At 37.6% G+C, this 25,080-nt stretch overlaps 1 protein-coding gene across 1 annotated transcript in view; it reads right to left on the bottom strand.

Moving 5' to 3' along the window:
- The window catches only part of VPS8 (VPS8 subunit of CORVET complex), a 2,195,799-nt gene that overhangs the window by 939,623 nt on the left and 1,231,096 nt on the right, over positions 1 to 25,080 (bottom strand). The window contains exon 22 of the mRNA XM_044075401.1: positions 5,146 to 5,217. Within this exon, the coding sequence (XP_043931336.1) occupies positions 5,146 to 5,217 (72 nt within the window). The remainder of the gene's footprint in view (positions 1 to 5,145; positions 5,218 to 25,080) is intronic.

Genomic DNA, 25,080 nt, shown 5'->3' with positions numbered 1-25,080 from the left:
TCTTTCAGTTTTTTCTCCTATCTTCCACACTTCCACAGGAATACCATCTGTTTCGCGGGACTTACTTGTAGATTGGTTACGCATGCATCACAATTTTTATCTCATCCACCCTATCCTAACAGTTAGTATATGAGCCTCATCTTCCTCTAACCTTGGCATATTTAATTCTTCCATAAACATTTCCATTTGTACCTTTTCTTGATTTTCATATTTCTCTGCTTTATAGAGACTCTCAGAATTTCCAAAATATTTATAGTACCTCTACAGGATCTCTTGTTATCTTCCTTGTTACAGGCTCCCTAAGTTTGGTGACAGCCCTTTCTACTTTCTGTTGCCAGAGTCATTGTGCTAAAAGTTTTTGTGCTCTACTGTTATTATCAAAAACAGATGCTTAACAGCAATCTTTCTAATCTCGTGAATATTATCGAGGTAATCTCTTATTTTCTGCCTAGCATTCTGTAGTTGATCCTCTTCTTAATCTCTGAAATTCCCCCTATTCTGCAATACTTTGTCAGTCCCTCTAAATAATTCTTGTTACTTCTTAATCATAACTCCCTTTCTTTTATTTCCACCCTATTTTTAAACTTCACTTTAATTTTATCCCACTCCCTAGCTATATTTTCAGAAGAAATTTCTATCCTCTCTTACAGCTCTTGAATAGTCTCCACTACCCATTCCTTAAATTCCTCTCTTTTCAACAGACAGGTGAAAAATTACCAATGTCAGATTTTTTTTCATTACCTGTTGCTTTTATTTTAGCTATTACTGGCGCATGATCTGAAATAGTTATTGGGTGAGGATCGAGACCTTCAATTAAATGTGCATGTTCCTGGTGAAATGTAAATTCTGACTAACCTAGCCCAGTTTTTATACCTTGGGGAATAATATGTAAATTTATCCTAAACTCCTATTACTGAATTCACATCTTCCATGACAAATATTCTCATAAATTTCTTCAAAAATCTACCCTCCTCTGTTATATTTTCCCTTCTGGGTCCCCCAGACACATCTTCACTGCTGCAAATCAAATTCCAGTCCCCACCTATAAGTAATATTCTTTGCTTTAAACTGATGATCTCTTCCTGAATTTTCTTAAGCTCCATTACAGCAGCTTTACGTGGAATGTAAATAAATGCCAATGTAATCATCCTCCCTTGCCAGTAACCACCATAGCATTACAAATCTGCCATTATTATTTTTTATATTCCTCTCCTCTCACTATTGGAGCTCCACCTGCAATTAATAAAAATACTCCTCTTTTTCTTTGTCCCAGGTATTCCAGTGAATAACCTTCCTGACAAAACGTTATCATTTTCATATGTTCAAATTTTTTAAGTGCATCTCCTGTAACATAGCTATTTGCACTCCTCATTTTGTAATATAGTTCACTAACCTTTCTTGTATGTATTTATCTATGAGATCATTTATATTTAAAGACATTAATGAAAGCATCATTGCATTAAAAAGTTATTATTCCCACACCTTTTAAGTACAACACCTTTTTGTTAAATGTCTAGATCCAGCTTTTGTGTTACATGCATACACTGTTTTTCAGGTTGAACTTTTATACTGCTGTTTTTTGTCATATACATTTGACCCTATTACATCTTATAAACCTTTTTGTTTTATTGAAAGCCCTCAAAAAATGACACCGCAATACCCCCTAAAACCTATTAACTTAATATTAACAGACAAACTATGTACACCTTCAAATATTGAAGTTTTACACTCCTAATAGGAACTAAAGTCTCAGACTGACAGCAATACTCACAAACTTGAGTTAACCTAAAATAAATCTTATCCATGCTAAGACACATGGAGCAGCCTGTGCTTCGACTAAGTGCTGATTGGCTTTGTCTCATCTTTATAGCTCTCCCAGCTGGGAAAACCCCTCAATGTTTTCAGAGAACATTAACTACCTTGGGAAAAACCCTGAATATTTTCGGAGATTATTAACTACCTTGGGAAAGCCCCTGACTGCTTTTAGAGAGCATTATATCCTAGCCAATTTCTCTTTTCTTTTTTTTTTCCACAGCCAATCACTCTCTACCAGACTGTAGCCAATTACTCTATCAGATTGTTTTCATGGAGAGATGAGAACAAGGCAGCCAGTTTCTCTTTATCAGACTGTTTCCATGGAAACATGAAGATAAGCTACAGAACTGTTACTGAGCATACATGTATTTGCTGTAAAAAAGCTTTATAATATTTAATGGTTCTTTTTCACTTACTTGCTCTCTCTTAAAAAACTTATTACTAAATCAACCTATGGTTTTTAAGAATGAGAAAAAGCACACGTTTTTCTTTTATCAGGGTTTTTAGCCAAGATTATTTTTTTACAATACAGTGCCTACATTACTTAAAACTGAGCAAAAAGAAAGAGAGTAGAAGGGAGAAAGAAAAAAAAAAGGAGAACAGCAGCACCTGTTTACATTCCCCACTACACTTACAACTAACTGAAAAAAACTTTACTTTATATCATGTAAAGAAAACCACATGCCGCAAAATTGGTACTATTTAAGAAAAAAAGATCTTTACTTACAGTTAACTTTCTCCCTCCTCTTCCCCTTCCCAAAGCACTTTTCCAAACATTAATGACATGAAGTAGGCATATGCTTTAGGGTCCCCCACAAGTCCAACATATTCTGAAAAAGTCCAATATTTACAGATTTTCTTGTTCTGTCATATTTCAGAAATATAATTATTCCATTGTGATGCCATATTAAGTTACTGGTTTTCTTACTTTTCATCTCTGAAATCCTGTCTCTGCTTTATTTCCAATTCAGTCTCAATTCTTCTAGCCTCCTCTCGTGCTCCATTCCTTCTCTCTAACATTTTTCACTGAAAATTTTGAAAAGATTTCACAGGTACAGTCCCTCTATGGTCTTTACCAGAAAAACAAGAAGTAGAATCTCCGTCTGTTTCACAGCATACTTTCTCTGTTGGACAAACTTCTGTATTTCCTCCTTAGCATGTACTTCATCAAAAAATGATTTTTGTCCCTCTATGGAAGAATACCCTAAAGACAGATGGGTACAGCAGTTTGAATATCACACCTGCATCTCAACATTCCCTGAATAGTGGAATAAATTTGCTCCTCTTCTGTTTAGTGTACAATAAGTAATCATTCTCCACAAACACTCTGTTGTCTACCACTTTTAGTACTTTGTCCTTCTGCCACAGTTTTGTCAGAATCAACTCCTTCTGCTGGTAGGATTGCATCTTTACTATTAAAGGTCTTTGTTGCATTCTTATAGCCAGGTTTGGAGCATACACACAATGTGCCCTTTCAACTACCAATTCCTGCTGTGGAATACCAGTCCAGTTGCTTATTTGTGCTTTCATAAAATGAATGCAGCCTGTTCCATCCAGCTTCTCTGGTATAGCTGAAAATCACAGGTTTCCCCTGTATGCTCTGTCCGCTAATTCTATTATTTTTGAAACATCTTTTCCTGAGCAGTCTCATATTCAGCCAGACTTTTTTCATTTCGGCTCTGATTTTTGCAGCTTTATCATCTTATCTGAATATCTGCTTCTTCCACTTTCCCAGCTTTTTATTGTTTGTGTTGATATACTCCATCAGTGTTTTGTTTATTTTAACCAGGTCTGTATGTAGTTGTCGTGCATCTTCCTGCAGGTTACTGTAATTCATGTCTGAAGGTTGCATTGCTTTTTTGCTGAACAGCTGCATAACTTTCCCCAGTCAGTGTTTCTTCCTCACTTTTTGTATTTTTCCAGGTCTTCTGCATTTCTTTATTCCTAGCATCCAGGCAGTGCACTTACTAAGCAGTTAATGAAATGTACCCATAAACACAAGTCTGCTGGCCTTCTCTGCTGAGTTTATGTTTTCACACTGGGAGAGCTAGAAATAAGCTGTTACTCAATGTGCACCCATCTTGGAAGTCCCTTACAGGATTAGTATTACAGTCTTATATTTTGTTGTCTTTCAGCCTACTAGCTGGAGAGTATACATATGTTGCATTGTTAAGAAGTTAAATTCTAATGAGGGGGAATATACTGAATTAATCAATGTATAGTTATTGAAGATTTTGTCACAGCATTATATATTAATACATTTGAAAATTTAGAGGCAGCTGTGTATATGTGATTTATTTTCAGCACTTGAGTTACCTTAAGGTAACAGTAAAAAAAAAAAAAAAAATGAAATGTCTATAAAGCTGGGTGTAGAATGTTCTCTATTAAAACATGGTTGACTTCCTACTGACCTGTGTGCATCTACCTTTTCATTGGAGGTTTACAAGTATTCATATCTAATTTGATAAATCACCAATTAAAGAAATATTAATTTTGTGAGTATTTAAGCATTTTCTCATTCCTGAATTGTACAAAATTAAATTAGAATTAAAAAAAAGGACAGGAACATTTTCTTCCTTATGTTATATCACTTTGTTTTAAAGGATGGATGCAATTTTTTTTTTTTTTTTTGCATATTTCAGTTTGGAGTGTCAAACATGTAAATATAAGCTGTGGTGAGTTATACTGCATTAGAAAATCTGTTTGTACATTTTTTATTTTTAACTCAGTGGTAAAATAATGTTTGCTTGTATTACTTTAAGGACGCAATGGTCACACTTCTGATTCTTACATTTAATTCCAAGTTGTCTATAAGATTGCAATGCATGTGAATGTGAGTTTACCATTTGTTAAAAGAAAGAGAGAAATTGTGATATATAAAAAATAAACACAAGAGGCAGAAAATTGCTTTTGATGAACAACAGTGATAAAGACACAAATTGCAACTACAGTATAATGGCCTCACCATAGACAAAGTGCAAAATATAAAGGTGAAATCGTTTCATTACACAGATCAATAGTTATTTCTGGGTACGTTGAATCCTTCCCTGCATGTCACATTACTTAACAAAAATGTACCAATTTACCATTAGCTATTCACTGTATATTTTGTTGCATCCTTCCATTTCATTCTCTTGTATGCTCTTTTACAATTAACGAAGAGCATTAAATTCTCTGTGTGAACATTAATGTATCACTGCAAACTAACTTTGCACAGATGGCTAAACCAAGATAACAATATAAAATGGAGAAACAGCAAATTTACAAAATACAGAAAGATTAATGGAGGAGGCCATATTTAACACATACTTACTGTGAGTCATTTCCTACCTTTAGTAGTATGTCCACAATCCTTTGCTGGTACTCCACTACTTGTTTATCATTCTTGAAGTCTTCAAAGGTCTAGAAAAACATAAACAGAACAATAATCAACAAATACAAGTGCATGTGAATAAGTAAGAAGTTGAAGTCTCTGTTTGGAGAATGTGGTAATGTGTATGTGTATGTGTGCACATGACTATGTGAATGTGTGTAGCTGCCACATCAAAATTCTCCTTGACTAACAAGTATGTAAGGCAATAGTGGGGTGGGGACTAGATACATGGGGGCATGTTATATATGCACGCACACACACACACACACACACACACACACACACACACACACACACACACACACACACACATTTTTTATATACATATAAATAAAACCAAAAGTCTCTTCAAAAGGTAATGGAACATGTTTTGCAGTGCAAAGGACTTATGGGAAGTAGAACACTAGACACAAGGGACACAGCAATATTGCCTAATTCACTTAAAAAGATAACAGAACAAGATTTGCTTCACGAAGCATATTAAAGATAAAAAATAGTATGAAACACTAATGTGTGGCATTACTGACTGATTGTACTGGTTCACGACATACAGGTACCATGCTCAAGACTTCCTTACAAAGCCATGGGGCAGAAGTGAATACTGTATGACATCATGGAGTTTTTATAAATATTTCTCTAATCCATACACAAATAACAGAATTAACAGAATAATAGGTCTTATATCACCATGTACTTTCTGAACAATATGAAGCATGAAACTAATGCTTGCCTCACTGACTGAGTGTAATAATTTGTGATTTTCAATGGATAGAGATGCTGGGACAGGTAAGAAGTATGGTGGTGAGTGTATACTTCCATGTGTGCGTGTGTGTGTGTGTGTGGGGGTGAAAAAGGGGAGAACCTATGTTAATACAGTACATTGGTTGCCAGTGTAGATGCTGTAATCACAGAGTGATTCAGAGAAATGCAAATTAGCTGGTGATCATTGCGGCTAATGTGTTTTTGAATTGCAGATTTCCATGATCACACTAACAGGCCCTTTTTTGCAGTCAGGCCTGTTTCTGAATCCTTGCTCAAGAACTAAAAGTCAGGGTGACTGGAAGGATTCAAACATAGTCCTGAATACACTTTGCATTAGAACAGTTGAATAGTGCAGCGCACACTTAATTCCAAATTAGCACATCTATGAACAATGAATACATACAAATGAATTGGCCAGAGCAGTGTCATGCAGTGCATGTGAAACATGATCTACGTCTTTAAGACTGCAAGAAATAAGTAACTGTGCAGCAATCAACAAAGGTAAGTGCAGCAGAGGCCTGTAGTTTATTTAATTTATTTGCCTTTCTTTAGTGGGAAAGTCCAACTGGGTAATACCGATTTTCAGCACAGGCCTGGGGAGAAAAGCTCCATTTGCTTGCATTGCATTATACTAAGTTCCAGTTAAACTGAGAGTAGCTACATTTCCATTTCCATTTATACACAAACAGTATGCATTCTAATATTATACAGAGGCAGAAGTTGCTAAAGAGAAAGCCCACGTGCAACTTCTTGGATTGTACAGGCAGTAGTTGTATAAAAATTGTTTTGTCATTTCACTGAGGTGTTGAGAGTATTTTGTTTAAGAAGAGTATCTGGAGAGTATTGTATGGTGACAGCACAAAGTCTTAGGTTCATACTAGGCTATCTGCCCTAGGGCATTTATAAGCCTAGAAAACACAAAAGGTCAGCATAAATAGTCCAATACTTTATTGTAAAGATATTGCAATTTCAGTATTATAATAGGACATACAAATGCCCCAACAGTTCATCAGAAATCCAAACCGGTTTCGGCTGAATGCCTTCTTTAATGAAAATGATAAACTGGTGAGGAAAGAAAATCGTGCATATTTATTGATGCACCAGCCAATGGTAGACAATGGTATAGTCCAACCCCTTCCTATCTAAATAAACAGGTATCAAGATAGATAAACTGGATAACGACCATTGTAAAATAGGTCATAGTCATGAGCAGGAATAATAATAATAATGATGATGAAGGCTCCAAACACATAACCAAAAGTGTATCTAATACTCAAAACAGTTATTAGTGTACAAAATGGATCAGTTATAACAATATGAGTCCATAATTAACTAAATAGAAAGCTAATAATTATATGTACAAATATAATTCAATATCACCATGCAAACTTTAAACAAATAAATGAAGTTACATAACAACTGTATATCCAAGCATAAAAACACATATTAGCCAACTAACATAAAAAGTAAATATTATATATATATTATGATATATATATATATATATATATATATATATATATATATATATTTTTTTTTTAATGTAGAATAATCCAAATGAGCCCAAAATAGCATTGTACCAATAGGACAAAAACTAAATAGATATATATCCATCATAAATGGTCGTTGAGATATATATATATATATATATATATATATATATATATATATATATATATATATATATTTTTTTTTAATGTAGAATAATCCAAATGGGCCCAAAACAGCATTGTACCAAAAGGACAAAAACTAAACAGATATATATCCATCATAAATGGTCGTTGAGACCGGGAGGAAACAAGGCTCCAAGATGGATAATCCAGTATTTTTCTTTGTGGCTAAGTATATTTTGCCATCCTTGCTGATGGCTCCTATCCCCAATAATCCTGTCAATGACAGTAAACATAAACTTGGCTGAAGGGTGTTTAGTGGTATGCTGATAAAGAGCATTTGTTTGCTTTTTGTTATGAATATCACTCCGATGTTCCCCTATTCTTATTCTGAGAGAACGGGAAGTTTTCCCACATAGAAGGCTGAACATTGACATGTGGCCAAATATATAACCCAACTACTCGAGCAGTTACCAAATATCCTAAGGTTGTAAACTTTACTAGTGTTGGCACTGGTAAATTGCTTAAGCTTGTTCACCTGGTTACACGATATGCAGTGGCCACAGGGAAAAGTTCCCAATAGTTCATCCCCTGTCATTGTTAATTGTTTATATTTGGCCCCTCCACTTTCTTGATGTTTATAGTGGGAAAATAGGGATCCCAGGGTTCTACCCCTTCTATATGAGAATTGACATTTAGAACCTAAGATCTCCCGAAGGTAGTTATTAGCCAACAGAATATTCCAATTCTCATTCAAAATATTTCTAATAACCTGATGGTTCCTTCCAAATGTGGTAACAAATCAGAGTGGTATCCTGTGGTGTACAAGAATTATCCCTATATTCCAGCAATGTATTTCTGTTCTGTTTGCCCGACAATGCACTGGCAGATACAATATCAAAAGGACGATATCCCCTTTCTAAAAATCTGTTTGTCAAATCCACCTTAGCATCCTCAATCAGTCAGAGAGGAGCTAATACGTTTTATCCTGAAAAATTGGGATTTGGGAATATTGCGGATGTTGTGGTGTGGATGCATACTTGATGCATGAAGTAATGTATTATATTGTGGATATTTACAATGAATTTTGGTACTCGGAGTATGATCTGTATTCCGATAAACAGTGACATCCAAGAAGTCAATATGATGGATATTGAATGTAACAGTAAACTCAATTCCCCAGATGTTACTGTTAAGATATTCAATGAATTCATATAAATACCCTGAGTCTGCACACCACACCATCCAGCAATCGTCCAGGTATCTACGCCAAATATCGATTTCAACCATGTAGATGTTGTGTAGTGGATTATATATGAGGCATTCCTCCAAGTACGCAATAAATAAGTCGGCATAAATGGGGGCAAAAGATGCCCTTGGAGTTGCCAATAAGATTCTCCTTGAAAATAAAAAACGTTTTTGTTGAGTACATGTTCGGACATGCAGATGATCAGTGTGTTATAACCTGATGGGTATAGATCCACTTTTTCCAAACAATATTGTAGTGCCTGCAATCCAGCCCAGTGTGGTATGCTGGTGTATAAGGACTTAACATCTAGTGCGCACATTAACCAATGAGGTTCTATTTGTGTGTCTTGTATAATCTGTAGAAATTGGGTAGTATCTTGTATTCTTGCTCTCACATATTTAATAGTGGTTTGAGTTGTTGTGTTAAGAACACCGAAAGTGGTTCAGTAAGTGAGCCTTGACCTGACACTATTGGTCTATCTGGTGGTGTAGTAAGGGATTTGTGTATTTTTGGGAGTAAATATAATATTTGTTTGGAAGGATCTGTTACTGTTAGATGTTGAGCTATGTTTCGGGTAATAATACCCTCCTCTACTGCTGAATCAAGAAATGCATCAATTTCCTTTTTGAATTTTGGTGTAGGATCAATTCCCATAAACATGTAGCATCTGGAGTCTGATAACTGTCCAAGTCCCTCATGGATATAATAATCCATATTTAAAACAACAACTGCCCGTCAGCTGAAAGTATAGCAATATTGTTGTTATCTTTAAGTTCCATTAGAGCTTTCCTCTCAGAAGAATCAATATTCTCCTGTAAGATCTGAGATTCAAATGGTGGAAAATGTAGATCTCTTAATACTGCTTGTTGAAAAGTAGCTACATATTTGTTCATAGGTGGTTGAAAAAGTGATTTGTGGAATCTAAATTCAGCAGATCTATGGGCACTAGCTGCATTTTGGTCAGAAAAAAATATTTTCAGATTAAGACAGCGACAGAAGTCCAAAACATCCAATGCAGTTTGATATTGATCACAAAAAAAGCTGGGTACAAATCCCAATCCTTTATTTAGAAGTCTATGTTGATCATCAGTTAACACAGTGTCAGATAGGTTTAAAACATTATTACACTTAGTTTCTATTGTTTCAACAGAATTTGGATCAATCCTTCCATTGATTCTGTACCTATTCCGGTTGGTGTGTTTCCGCCCCCCTCTATATTTTCTACCTCTTCTAAAGGGATAGTGATATTGGTTCTTTTCTTAACAGGTGAATCTGCTAACGGTATGCCTTTACTATCGGTTTGGAGCCTTCATCATTATTATTATTATTCCTGCTCATGACTATGACCTATTTTACAATGGTCGTTATCCAGTTTATCTATCTTGATACCTGTTTATTTAGATAGGAAGGGGTTGGACTATACCATTGTCTACCATTGGCTGGGGCATCAATAAATATGGACGATTTCCTCTCCTCACAAGTTTATCATTTTCACTGAAGAAGGCTTTCAGCCGAAACCAGTTTGGATTTCTGATGAACTGTTGGGGCATTTCTATGTCCTATTATAATATTGAAATTACGATATCTTTACAATAAAGTATTGGACTATTTATGCTGGCCTTTTGTGTTTTTTCAGTTTTGGTTTGGCCGGGCATGCGAGGCGTGGTGTTTTAGTTGGTTCATTTATAAGGCTAGCCAGAGTATTACCCTGGTGATGAGCATGTGCAGCCATTTTTAAGTAGTCTGATGATAGTTGGTCTACAGCTACAGAAGTAGTTTTTAGTTTAAGGAGAAACTTCATTATGAGCGAGGTGGGTACTGGCCTAAAACTAAAGAGCTGTGGGAGGTTTTCACTGGACAGGGGTAGAGAGAGGGGGGTCAGATGTATCAGTGTCAGATAGAAGTAATATTGACTGTATAAAGCAGGAATTAAACTGTGCAGGGATAGAGTCTGTCATATTGCCTGTTTTTGGACTGGGAGTGGTGGCTCTGTCACGGTGGAGTAGTTTATTTAGTGATGACCAAAAACATTTGGATTGTTTTAATGTTCATCTTGTAGATTAGTACAGTATGTTTGCTTATTTTTTTTTTTGACATGGAATTTTACAAGGTTTTTAAGATGTCTAAATTGCTGGAAGGCATTCTGAATTCTATTTTTATGCCCATTTTTCTAGGATTTATCCCTTTTTATCATGAGTTTTTTTGTTGGCCATGGTGCGGGTTTAGACTTTATTCTTGGCTATACTGAGTCATGTCTAAGGTTAACAAGAGCAATACGGTAACTAAATACCTGCTATTCATTTGTCTCTATTTACTCTCTACCTTAACAGTGAAGGAGTTTGGTGGTGGATATTAACTTATTATTTATCATTGGATAATGGATACTGAATGTGTTTTGCAACGTGAACTACCTCTTGCATGTCACATGTGTTATCTTCTTTCTTATGTTATTCTCTGATACTGCCGTATCTCTATGTTACTTGCACTGCATTTCTCTTGTGAGCTGACATTTTTTATTTAATTTAGGCTGCATTTGTGTGGTCCTAAATGACAATAAAGTTTCTTTGAATCTTTTATTACATACTGCTGATAGACTAATTAAGGTCTGTAGGAATATGTTACTATAGTGTTCTACAGCAGTATCTAGCACCATTGTTCTAAGTATATTCCAGTTACATTGTTTTAATGTTTCATTGATAATATCTTTGCTGAAATTGGTTGTCTTTCGTATCTGATTATAGATAATATGTTTACCTAGCTTATGGTGAGTTCTAATGGCATATGTTTGTATGTGGTCACTTAAACTGAGAGGCAGCCTACGTTTGTTTGGTTAGTTTGTAAGAATCCAGTCTAATGCCGAGTGTTTTCCTGAAGTTTTATTGATTCTAGTGGGTGTGGTTATTAATTATTTGAAGTTATATAAGTTTATAGATTCAGTGGGGAAAGTGGAATTTATGAGTTGCCAGTCTACATTTAATTCCCCAAGTATTATAGTTTGACAGTTGATTTGTTTGGATATCCAATACAGGATGTTTTCAGCAGTATCAATATTCCCTGGTGGCATATAAATTGCTGTCAGACGTATGGTTTTCCTGTTGCTGTTCCTGTTGCTGATATTTAGGAGTGTTATTAGAAGTTTAGTATTGATAAATTTGGGTATTTCTTGTGGCAGAAAGGTGATTGTTAGGGAGTGTTTACAGATGATTCCTACACCACCTGCACACTTGTTCTGTCTGTTAAACCAGATCATACCTCTCAACCTCTTAGAGCAAGAAATCTGGACAAAGCCATAAATAATCGCGGGACAAAGGCCCAAATATAGACAAATGTTGCTCTTACAAACTTAGAAAGTTGATAGAATAACAGGTTTTAAATTTACATGGATTTTTCTGAAGGGTATGAAGTCTGAAACTCAAATGTCTATCATTATTTTCTGACTTCAATCCTCAATGATTTGCCAGAAAACCAAAATTTTAAGAGGAACAGACAAAAAATATGAGGCAAAAATCTTGACATTCTGCGAAAATTTGTACAGTTGAGAGGTATGTACCAGAGTATATTGTATCTTGGGGGCGGGTCTCATTATCCTTTATTTTTTTTTAACCAGGTTCTAGTAACTATGACTACATCAGGAGTGTATGTAGCAAGGTAGACATGTATGTCATGGATTTTTGTTTGTAGAGATAGAGTGTTATGGAGAAACTCAGGATGGGTAAATGTTGATATTTTTTGTGACCACTGGTTGAAGTCCTAAGTATTTGATGGATGTGGATTTGATAATTAGCGATGAAGGCTAATAGAGGTAAGAGAAATAGTAAAATAATCTGAGTCAGGGGCATCTTTTTTAACTTGGGTTTTATTTTTGTTGTAAATTAGGATTAGAAAATGTTAGGAAGGTACTGGGTTGGTTGCACAGATGTACTGTGATATTTATAGAGAGCAAGGAGTAGGGCAGTTTGAGAGAGAGTCCTGGGTGGTAAACTAGGGTGAGTGATACTATCGGGGGTAATTCTGATTGTCTTTTTTCTGGAGGGAACCAACTGTATTGGTTTGAGGAATATGTAGGTGTTGCTATGGAAGTATAAATGCAGAGTAAGATGGTGGTGGGTGAGGGGTAGGGCAGGGGAGCTGAGTGAACCTGAGCATTAGCGAGGGAAAACAAAGTGGATTGAAAACTTGGCAAAGAAAGAGATAAAAACAATCAATCAGTGACTGAACTTAAACAGACACAAATCTACTGAGAGAGATAAGTAAAAGGAACAATGCAATTTAAAAGGCCTTTGTGCTATTAGATGAAAGTCTTGATTTTGTTACTCTAGGCCATATTTTTAGTAGGAGAGTTAGTCCAGTATCACATTGACCTTAGTAATGGTGATGTATAACAATAAAATATTGTGCCTGTTTAATTAACTGTGTAATGGTAAGGAGGTTTCTATGGAGTTTTGACATGCAAAGTGCAAAGGCTAACCACCCCAGCCCAACAGATCTGCAAAACAATGAGAAAAAAATAAACTAGAATGCAGGACTGCAACTCTTGAAAAATACTGGCTCAAAACTGAATGTGGTTACACAAGCATCAGGGGCAAAGGAGAAAAAAAAACTTAAGGAAGGGGGGCAATGGACTGCTAAAAACAATGAAGCACAGTTGAAGGGGAAGTACCAATGGGACTGCTGTGGTATACAAAATGGGGCTATTATAGTAGACAATTTTCTTTGTTTTAGACTGCCATAAATTTATAATTTACAAAAAACATATAGCCAACAGACTAGTGTTCCGACTGCAGACTTCACTGTTACATATATATTTGCTTGCAAGGACACTTCTATAAAAAGATAACAGCGCACTAAAGGAACACTTGAGTCAATGATGACTGTGCAGAAATACTAGCTCAGAACTGAAAGTGGTTTAATAACTGTCTCAGGCAAGGAGAAATAAGAAAGGAAGGGAAGAGAACAAGGATGACTTCCTTGAAGAAATGCAGTTCCAATGAAGACAGACAGGAGGATATAAATAATGGGAATAGCAAGTCTAGAAGGGAAGAAAATATAAGAGAAAGAAATAGTTTGAGTAAGAACAGTACGAGTAAATGCCAGTGCCTGTTAGGAAGTAGAGAGTAAAACTGGCCCAGCAGGATGTCAGTGGAGGAGGGTTTGCAGACACTGCTGCTTACAAACTAGGACACTGAAAAAAGAAGTTATGTACTCAGCATAACTTTCCATGCGAGTTGTGCATCTCACCTTCATTCTTACAGATGGGTTCGGAGCCGATCCTCGGCTCTGAGTCAGCCTTCTACAAAGCTCGAGGCCAAGGCCCTATCCCATGATGCACCTTGAGTAACCTCAGACCTTGTTTGCTACATTTAATAATACCATATGCCATTATATCACTCTTTAGGAGAAAACCTATAGAAAGATTGAGCAACCAGGATAAGCTAGTATCTTGGTCCTCGAAAAACCCTGGAGGGGGTAGGAGGGTGAGAAGTAAGAACGAAGGTGAGATGAACAACTCACATGGAACGTTATGGTGAGTACGTAACTTCTTTATGTGAAGTTGTTCTATCTCGCCATTCATTTTTACAGATGGGTAGCGTCCCCAGCACCATCTTATGGCTCACGGGAGTATGTTTTTCAGGACAGTAAACCCAAAAGAGGCGCTGTCCACTTTGTAATGAGTGAAAAAGGTATGAGGTCTTGACCAAGTGGCTGCTGCACAGATGTTATCTATAGGAAATCTAGCAGAAAAAGCAGAGGATGTAGACACTGCTCTGGTAGAATGAGCCTTTATTTTGTGATGTAAGGGCATATTAGCAGCTGAATAAACAAATGTGATATAATCTGACAACCACTTAGAGTTGTTTTTCCCACTGGCATACCTTTTCTGGAATCTGAAAAGGATACAAAAAGCTGTTCTGATTTCCTGAACTCTTTTGTTCTATCCAAGTAAAATCTGAGCTGTCTATGAACATTAAGCTTGTGTAGCATATACTCTAAGTTGTTGGTGTGTTTGGAGAAGAAAAATGGCAAATCAATAATTTGGTAAAGGTTCGTTTCAGTACAATGTCTGGACAAAATGAGGGACTGGTTTGTAGTGAAACTCTGTCAGCATGAAAAATTAGATAAGGAGGTTTTATGGACAAGGCCTGAAGCTCTAACACACTGCGGGTAGAAGTGACAGCTACTAAAAAGATAGTCTTCCATGGCAAATATTTCCAATCGCATGAGGAAGCTGGTTCAAATGGAGGGAGAATAATGCGTGAAAGCATAAAATTTAGATTCCATGCACTATAAGGGTATTTCACAGGAGGTCTGAGATGAAAGGTCCCTTTGAGAAAGGCTTTGGATAGTTTGTGTGACATTATGTTCAATCCTTCAAATCCAAGGTGGAAGGTGGAAATTAGAGATAGCAGAAAGCTGAACCCAAATTGTTGCTGCTGTAGCTCCTTTGTTGAAAATCATAGTCAAGAACTCTAATATGGAGGCTATAAGGGCTTGGTAGGGATCAATGTTCTTGAGAGGCCCATATAGAAAATCTTTTCCATTTGCTAAGGTATAGATTCCTAGTAGAGGATTGATGAGAAGATATTAGAATCTGCTGTATTTCATTTTAAAGGTTATGGAACCTGGCTATGTTGGGAATTGGAGCAGCCAAGCTCTCAGCTTCAGGGACTGAAGAGAGGGATGAAGTTCCCCTGACAAGTGCATCAGAAAATCTGGAACTGGATCCAGAATCCAAGGGTCCTCCAATTGATGAAGTCAAAGGAAGGGGAACCAAATCTGACGAGGAGAATGAGGGGCTATTAGAATGATGGTCCTTCCTAGGGCTTTTGCTTTCTGTAGTACTTTGAGTATCAAGGGAATTGGTGGGAATGCATAGAGGAGACCTGCAAGCCAATTGTGTACGACTGCATCCCTTGGGGATTCCTCCAGAGGGGGAATCAAGGCAAAGTATCTTCTGCATTTCATGTTCATGTGGTTGGCAAAAAGGTCACAGCAAGGCTGGCCCACCTGTGGAAAAATCTGTCCGCTATTTCTTTCTTGAGGGACCACTCATGAGACAACAAAATAGCACTGCTCAACTTGTCTGCTATCACATTGGATTTCTCTTGGATGTGCATTGCTAACAGAAAGTGCTGGGTGGATGTAGCCCATTGCCATACTCTTAAGGGGCCTTGCAAAAAAGGTTGTAGGACCTGGTTCCTCCTTGTTTGTTCAAGTACCAGACCACTGACATGTCCGTCTGAATTGCAATTGTTCCCAGAGGAAAGGAGTCCTGGAAGTACTGCAACGGTGAACGTACAGCTCTCATCTTCAGGACATTGATATGCAGACATGTCTCTTGTTTGGTCTATGTGCCTTGGGCTGTTCTTCCCCGAAAATGCCCCCTCACCCTATCAGGGAAGTGTCCGTGGTCACTGTTGCCGCTGGTAGGGGTAGAACAAAAGGACGACCTATCGTTACATGAAGAGAGATCAATCACCACTGAAGATCCTTTTTGCATGTATTTGTGATCATTATATGATGAGACATTGAGAGCTCTTGGTAAGACTATTGAGTGAACAACAGCCATTGCAGAATTCGCATGTGCATGCAACCCAACGTTATGGCTAATATTGCAGCTGCCATCATGTCTAACAATTTCAACACTTCTGATAATGGAGCCTTGTTTTTGGTTAGGATATTGTGGACCTGCTGATGGCGTAGTAAGACTCTTTCTACTGGAAGTCTCAAAGTGGTGGTGGTGTTCAATTCTGTTCCGATAAAAACGGTATGTTATGATGGCAACAAGGCACATTTTTCTGAGTTTACTGTAATGCCCAAATGACTGCAGAGTGAAAGAGTGGTGTCCCTTGCTTGTATGAGCTGATGCCTGGTGGTGGCAGTGAGGAGCCAATCGTCTAGGTACAGAAACACCTGGAATCCTAAAAGTCTCAGGTGAATCGTGACCACTACCATACATTTGGTGAACACTCTGGGGACTGTAGTGGGACCAAAGGGCAGGGCTTGAAACTGGTAATAATTGGCTCCCAGCCAGAAGCACAGATGAGCCCTGGATGGTCTGGCCATTTTTATGTGGTAGTATGCATCCTGGAGATTTATTGAACACATCCAATTGTCCTTCCCTAAAAAGGGAAGTATCAACTGAAGCGTGACCATCCAGAACTTCTCTTTCTTGACAGATCTGCTTAGTCTGCTGAGGTCCAAAATAGGTTTCCAGTCCCATCTTTTTTGGAACTAAAAATAATCTTGAGTAAGTTCCGGATCCTGTATGGTCTGCTGGGACTGGTTGGATGACTCTTTTTTAGCAACGTTTGGACCTCTACTGTTGCTTGTTCCCTGTAACTGGATGGAACATCCGGGATTTTTGTTGTCAATGGAGGGAGAGTGGCAAAAAGAATGAAATATAATCTGGAAACTATACTCTGTATCCAGATGTTGTTTGTTATTTTGAGCCAGGTGTCTGGATACAAAGATATGTGACCTTCGACTGCCTCCAGAGCAGGACAGTCAGGCCTCTTTTCAGGAGCGCTGCTAGGGCTTCCCAAAGAACTGGTCTCTGTCACCCTGGTTTTGCGGACCCCCCTCTGCCGCAAGGGCAACGTCTTCCATTATTGCCACTTCCTCAGCCCCTGGGGGGGGGTTCACCACATGTGTCCAGAAAGGCTCCTTGGGCTTTTCGGGACCACATCTTTCCTCCCTTTTGACCCTTGGGGTAGGGTCTGGTAGGGGTGGAAAAATGGACTCGACGGCAGACAGCATCTTTCTTTCCTGCTCACACCTGGTCAAAGTTTCCTTAACTTTGGGCCCAAAAAGGGATGAGCCATCAAAAGGGGTGTTGACAAAGGATGACTTAAAGGGCTCCTCGAAGGAACACAAGCACATCCAGGAATTTCTCCTGAGAGCAATTCCTATACCTGCTGCCCTACTCGTTCAATCAGCTGCACATGAAATGAGTCGCATGGACGAGTTCACTATGGAATTGAGGGTAGCAAGCTAACAGGCGAATTTGTCAGAAGCTCCTGCAGCTACTGTACCCTGAAGAGTATCTCCAGGCTCTTTTAGGAGATCTCTTTGCAGTCTTGTAAAATGTGTGAGATAGTTCAATGAACGCAAGGCAAATGTCGCTGAACTGTACGTGCGCTTTCCATATCTATCCATGATCCTAGAATCCCTTTTAGGAGGATGGACAGAGGAAGAAGTTTCCGACATCTCCTTTTTGGTGGCTGCCGCCACCACCATGGCATCAACTGGCACTCCCTTGGTAAGAAAAGACTTTTCCTGGGGGACAGAAATAAATTTATTAGGCCTCCTAGGGAGAGGCTCCATGGTGTCTGGAGACTACTACCACAACCTTTGTGAGACCAGCTCCATGAGCTCATTGAAGGGCGGAGACACCCAAGAGGTTGAGGGTTGAGACCCAAAAGCCTTAAGGAGAACTGACATCTTCAGTAGGGTTGGTGGACTGGCAGCCACCCCTCTGCCTGAGGATTTCTAATATCTCAGCAAATGAGATATCTTCAGAGGGGGATCGTGGGGACCCTTCTGATTCATCTAAGTCGGTATCTGACATGAGAGACTCCTGTGGGGAGTCTAGATGCTTCCTCTTACAGAGTCTCTTCCTGAGAACTTCATCAGTGGGAACTTCTGGTAAAGTCTCGGAAAAGCAGGGGCCACCCAGTGGGGCTTCCTGAGGCTCAGGGTTTCTATACTTCAACAGGATCTGTGAGGCAGAAGGGGACACAGGCACTTTTGGGGAGGAGGAAGTTGGACCTGAAGTTGTAGATGTTTTGGGAGACATCACTCTCCTCATGGCTTCAAAGGCACCTCTGCTCTGATGAGAAGGGACCCCTGGATCCTAAGAAACCATCGATCCCCTCAGCACCGGGACAGTGGGCTCTGAACCAGAGGTAGGAGACGAGCTCATCCGAGCTGAAGCCCAGACGGGCAAAGTCAGAACCGACAAGTCAGTCCAACTATCCTCCTCTTACCCGACCGGACAGTTTTGGCTCCTAGCCTCCTCGGTCGGTACCAAGGAAGTCCGAGTACACGGAACCATGGCACTGGAACAGGAGTCGGCTCCAAAGGCTCAACAACTATCAGGTCCGACTCCTCCGGCTCTGAAGGGCCGGTATGGCTCGGAGGAAGAAATGAAGTTGATTGCAAGGCAGTCTTCGGTTCCAAAACCGCTTGGGGTGGAGCCAATAAAATTTTTGCAAATGCTGGTGCCCGTAGCAACTTCTGCACCACACGATCCACATCAGAAAGGCTGATCAAGGACCAAGATGAATGGATGGATGGAGGTACTGACTGAAGAAGTAGAAATTTTAGTACCTCGGATACCGGTTCCAGGACTGGGGACCGGCTCCGAAAAGACAAAACGCTTGGCTCCGAGGTCTGTGGAGCCGACGTCCATGTTTTTTTTTGGATTTTTTTTTACTTACGGAGAAGTTTAAGACTTTGAAGACTTACTAGACTCACTGGTCACTCAAAGCTTCCTGAAAAGACAGTTGCAACAGTCCTCTATCTATAAGCTTTCTTTTTCTCTCCTGAAGAACTCTAGAAGAAAAAAAATGACAAATGGAGCAGCTTTTCTGTAGGTGCAAGGTTCCAAGACAGTATATGCAATTGACGTGACTATCTGTCACAGACATCTTCTGTCCACATTTTGGACACTTTTTAAAGCCTGACTTGGGATGCTTATCTCTATCTTGGTCAGTCATAATCAAAACATAGAGTATCTAATAAAAAACATACTGTACTAAACAGATACACCCAAACTAGTTAAATAAGCCCTAAACTATGGGCTAAAACTACTGTGACTAAACTGTCACTATTGAAAACACACACACACTAACTAGTTATTCAAACTACTGTAAATATAAAATACAATATACTGTGACAAACTGTCACTGCTGAAAAGCACACAAACACACTAAGTACTAATTTAAACTACTGTAAATATAACAGGCCTAAGAGAAAAGCAAAGGCCAAAAAAGCTCTCTCTCTCTCTCTCTCTCTCTATATATATATATATATATATATATATATATATATATATATATATATATATATATATATATATATATATATATATGTATATATATATATATATATATATATATATATATATATATATATATATATATATATATATATATATATATATATATATATATATATATATATATATATATATATATATATATATATATATATATATATATGAAAAGGCACACCAAAGGGAAGGGAATATACTATTAAACTATATAAGCTAAAAGTATCATAAAACTAACTCTAAATGTATAGAAATAACAATATTATCTAGATCATTTTAGAAAAGAAAATAGTACTGGCCTAATCTATGCGAGGAACCTCCGATCGATTGCAGCGGCAAACTAGATCTGAGGTAACTCAAGGTGCATCATAGGATAGGGACTTGGCCTCGAGCTGTCTAAAGACCTCGAGCTTTGTAGAAGGCCGACTCGGAGCACAGGATCGGCTCCGAACCCATCTGTAAGAATGAACGTCGAGATAGAACAACTTCACATCACTTGTCTGCAGACTAGTCACTGTGCAGGTTAAAATAGAAAAGACTGGATGCCACTAACACTCAAAGCACAATGGCAGAGGTGGTAAAAAATTAGTCCTAAATAAATGGTGAGTGGGTTGAGAGTGGACTCACAGTGCCTTTTGGATGAGTCTGCTGTGTTTGTTTTTTTAGAGATGTTTCCAGTGAACCCTTTAACTCCCTTGCACCCTGCTAGAAAAAGCGAGAGAAGGAATGATGACTGTGTATGGAGTGAGTGAGGTATAAAGCACAATAGAGGGTGGAGCAGTAGAAAGAAAATACATGTAACTTATTTCAGAAAAAAGCAATAGTCTGTGTAACTAGCCTAGGTTGTCCTCCTAGGTAACTATTTTGTTACGGTTGTGAACCATCTTTTGAAATCTGATTCACAGAAGACAATGACAGATGCCAGACATTAATGATATGCAGGGGCATGGTAACTTCAAATCAAAATCACACATCCACGTAGCTAGATATCTCTGAATTACTTACTCTAATTGCATATCATATGAGACCCCTTCATTTGTATAAGGAATGTTCCACAAAACTTTTCACTTACACAGTTCTTACACAGTTCAGAGGCATTCCAGAGTGGGAAGATTTTGTTGGGTTTTTCTCATTTTTTCCATCTCTGCACACTGTACCAGACAAACTGTACTAGTGAATGCTGCCCAGTACCTAGTTAACAAGTACATTTTTTATGTTTTAAACACCTTTATTAAATCACAATTTAAATAACATCCTAGATACACACACATTCAAGAAAACAAACCATAGTGACATTTTTTCACTTTCATGCAGTATACATATTTTCTTTTTAACAATTATAATTCACTCATCATTGCATAAAGTGCTCAGTTCCTGCCTTCTCTTAAACCTCATTGCTCCTGAACATTATTGCACATGCATTTTTCCCCACAATTTCCCTTTACTTCTATGTAATTTGCTCCTTTCGTTTTTCTAAATATTCCATCTTGCTTTCTTTCATCTCTTTACAATATTCAATACATCAATTTCAGTTGGTCTAGATTTTCATTTAAGTTTCTTAGTAATAGTTTTTTTGACTACCAACAACATTAAACTTAGCAAGGCATCACTGTGTCTAACCAATTTGGATGCTATATCCCAGCTCATAAGAATCATTTCCTTGATTACAGCCATTTACTCACTCATGTCTGACAACGTATGGGAATTTTTAAAATATGCCAACTTGTTACATCCCAAAATAACATTCCCAATTATTTCTCACTTTCCAATCACACTTCCAGCATTTAATATCTACCACAAAAAAAACCTCTGAAGTTTGCTTGGGGTTTAAAAAGTACCTATACAAACATTCCCAAGCAAAAATCCTACAACTTCTGGACTTAGTTGCATACTTGGGAACCATACATATATTCTCATTGTTCTTTTTTCAAATGGTCTTTCCAGTCTCTCTTCCCAATCTTTTCTAACCAATTCTGATTAATTCTTACAGTTATCATGCAATATTTTACATGCCTTACTAATTTTAGCAACTTAACTTCTCTTTCACTTATCACTCCTCTAACCCTTTCTCTTTGCCTATACTATGATATCAATACCTGGTAGGAGAAGGCATTCTCTAAATTGCAGTACAAATCTCTGCTTGACCTCATCCCACTCTATTATTAATTACTGACAATATTCGGTTTCTTTGCAGATTTTCTCCAGTAAATTCTTGCTCCCAATTGCCTATGTCCATACCCATACATGCACTCATCCCTATTGGTAATACTTCTTTTGTCCATTAACAAGCACAATCTTCTTGAGTATACAGTATATCTAACAGCAGTTAAGAATTCAGAGCATATGATCATTTACCTCATGTCCTATGTGCTCACTAAATGAAAACAAAAGATGAAAATGGAGTACAAGAAACAGGAACTGCAATACCTTAGCTAACTGCTCATATTCACTAAGGATATTAACTTGCTAGAAACAGCAACTGGAATGTTTTAACTAAATGCTTATATGAAGTTAGGGTGTGTACAAGTTCATCTTCAGCAGATTATTTATTTTTTTTACCCAAAATGGGCACTGTTCCCCTTGAATACTTAATTGATTTTTTATGTTATTCTGTAGAAACATTTTCATTTATAAATGCTTTATACTCTTGATTTTATATCTATGGCAGTCCTCATTCTTGGTACCTAAAGATAAGCCAGTGACTAGAGACTTTCAGTAGAGACTTTAACTTCTTATTTATACAAACAGACTAGCCCAATATTGATGATTACACTAACAATCCCACTTTCTCCTTTACAATGCTAAGTTTACACAGTTACTACCAGATATTACTAAGAGCAGACAATCTTATATAGACTATACTTATTTTAGTGTGGTGATTTGACCCCCAAATGTTTACATTTTATTTCAACAACCAAAATATAAAACAAAGGAACATGATATTTAAAGCAATAAACTTTGCAGTATTAAACTAAACTGAAAATTCAAACAGAAAATTTATAATGCAACACAAAGGAATGGAATATCTCTTATGCAACGTGCGTCTCTTCTACAATCTTCTAATTACTTCATCTCTGCTTCCTGCTTGCCCTACTTCCTCACTGAATTTCTGTACCAAGGTTTGTCAGCAAGAATTAAACTTTATCGGCTCTTTAGGCATTTTGCAGTGTATCCCTGTTCATCTTTTCTCAACTTCTCTACCCTCTTCCATTGCTGGAGGGACCCGAGATTTCCTTCTTGCTATAGATTTCCTTACCATCAACAGTAAAATCTACAATAGTTTTCTTGTTCTCTTCCATTAACTCTTTTACTTTACAACCCAGTAACATGTCAACAATATTCAATTGACTCCCCCCAAAATATATATATTTTTACTTCTCTTAAGTTTCTTTTAAAGCTACCTAACCTTACACAGTCCCAAAAGATACGAATCTCAGTCTCCACAGGGGGGTTGTATTACATCTCCAACAGTGTATGTATGCAGCTGGGAATAACTTCTCAATCTTCTCCAAAGTACAAAAATATTTGTGGAGGCATTTCCAGGCAAATGTACTGAATGTCTTTCTCTTTATGGCTATATGACATTCCACATATCTTCACCCAACTAGCCCATGGAATTTTCATATTCACAGTGTTTGTTCATTTCCACCTGCTTACCTCCACAGCTTTTAAAAGAAATATTATATGTTTAATATTAATGTATGTATTTGGATCTAAGTGTTTTGACAATCCATTGGTATTACTATAAAGTCACCTTTTGCTACTTCACAACAAGGTTAAGATTGTTCTGAGAAAGTTAAATGAATATGCTGTTTTAATGCTTGTTTTGTTTATGACACTGCTGATTTAGATGAATACCCAATACAGACTGTTACTGCACTATTATTTGACAATTGTAAAAGCAAATGCAAATATGTGACTACATGTGAAAGAAACCATCCGTAAAGTCAGTCCTTATGTAGTTGCTTGTAAAGAAATTTGCTGGAGTGTTTGAAATGGTTGCCTGAAGCGAGTGGAAACATAGCAAGAGGAAAATGAAACAGGAGTACACAGAAACAACATGTAATGCACAGAAATTAGTCACTCACTGTAAGGTTAAGTGTCATAACTTAGATGACCATTAGACCCATAAAGCAAAACTGTCTTTATTTGCAGATCAAAAATCTCACCTCTGAAGCCTAAGCCATGCCTGCAAGTTCAACCAGTAGCTGTAGTACTGGGTTGTAAAATAATTTTATGTTACAAAACTTACAAGTGGGATTCTTTAAGGGTTTATAAACTACAAGTTTTACTAGGCTACCCCAACTAACATTTGTCTATCCTGTGTGATTCTTATCTCCATATGAACTCAGGCACCTGACCTTTTGTCTAGACAAGATACATTCAATCAAGACAAGATAGACAAGCCAGGGACCTATGTTTGCATTGAAACTTTGGAGTAGTAATAGGTATGGCCTCTCTGAAATTCTGCAGTGTTACTAAACTCTTGAGTGTGGCGCGATCAGTACTTTTTTTTTTTTTTTCTTCAATATACCAACCTGGGCAGTAAAGGCAGGGCACTTGAGAAAGCTAGAGGTGATAGAGAGATAAAGTGCTTGACATTGCTAGTAAGATGAACACTGTTGCACAGATGAAGTGATTATTTCAGAGCAATAGTAGCTCCATCTGCAGAGAAAAGTAAGAGAGAACATATTACAGTGGTTTGGACACATGCAGGGAAAATGAAAAAAAAAAACACAAGGTAATCATAGAACTTATCTATAATAAATCAGCTGTTCGATTACATTCTGGTGGGGGTTTTTTTTGATTATTGGCTTGACATGTGTAGGACAGTAGATGATGATTTGGCAACAGACAGAAGACAAGGAAATCAGAAGAGATGGGGGATTGCGTAAGAGAAGGCCTGTAATAGGCATGACTCGAAAAAGGTAAGAGAGGGCAATGAACTGTGAATGGGTGCTAGTTGATGATGCAACACATTAATCCCATGGAGAAAAACTGAAGAAAAAGGGAGTTGATGACACTGGTTTGGAAATTAATCCTCTTGATAGACTCAAACATGAACATTCAGGAGTCATGCTTGAGTTATCCATCATTTCATAGTTATCGGTCTATGAGGCAATCTTTAGATATGAAGCCAATGTAGGTATATTTTCAAGCAAGGAATAATACAGAAAGTGGCTTCACTATGTTTATTACAGATTGTGTGTGTGTGTGT

The sequence above is a fragment of the Protopterus annectens genome, chromosome 6.part1, assembly GCF_019279795.1.
Source record: "Protopterus annectens isolate FY-2018-M chromosome 6.part1, PAN1.0, whole genome shotgun sequence".
Taxonomy (NCBI): Eukaryota; Metazoa; Chordata; order Ceratodontiformes; family Protopteridae; genus Protopterus; species Protopterus annectens.
The sequence above is the reverse complement of the archived record's forward strand: the minus strand, read 5'-3'. Positions and strand labels throughout refer to the sequence as shown.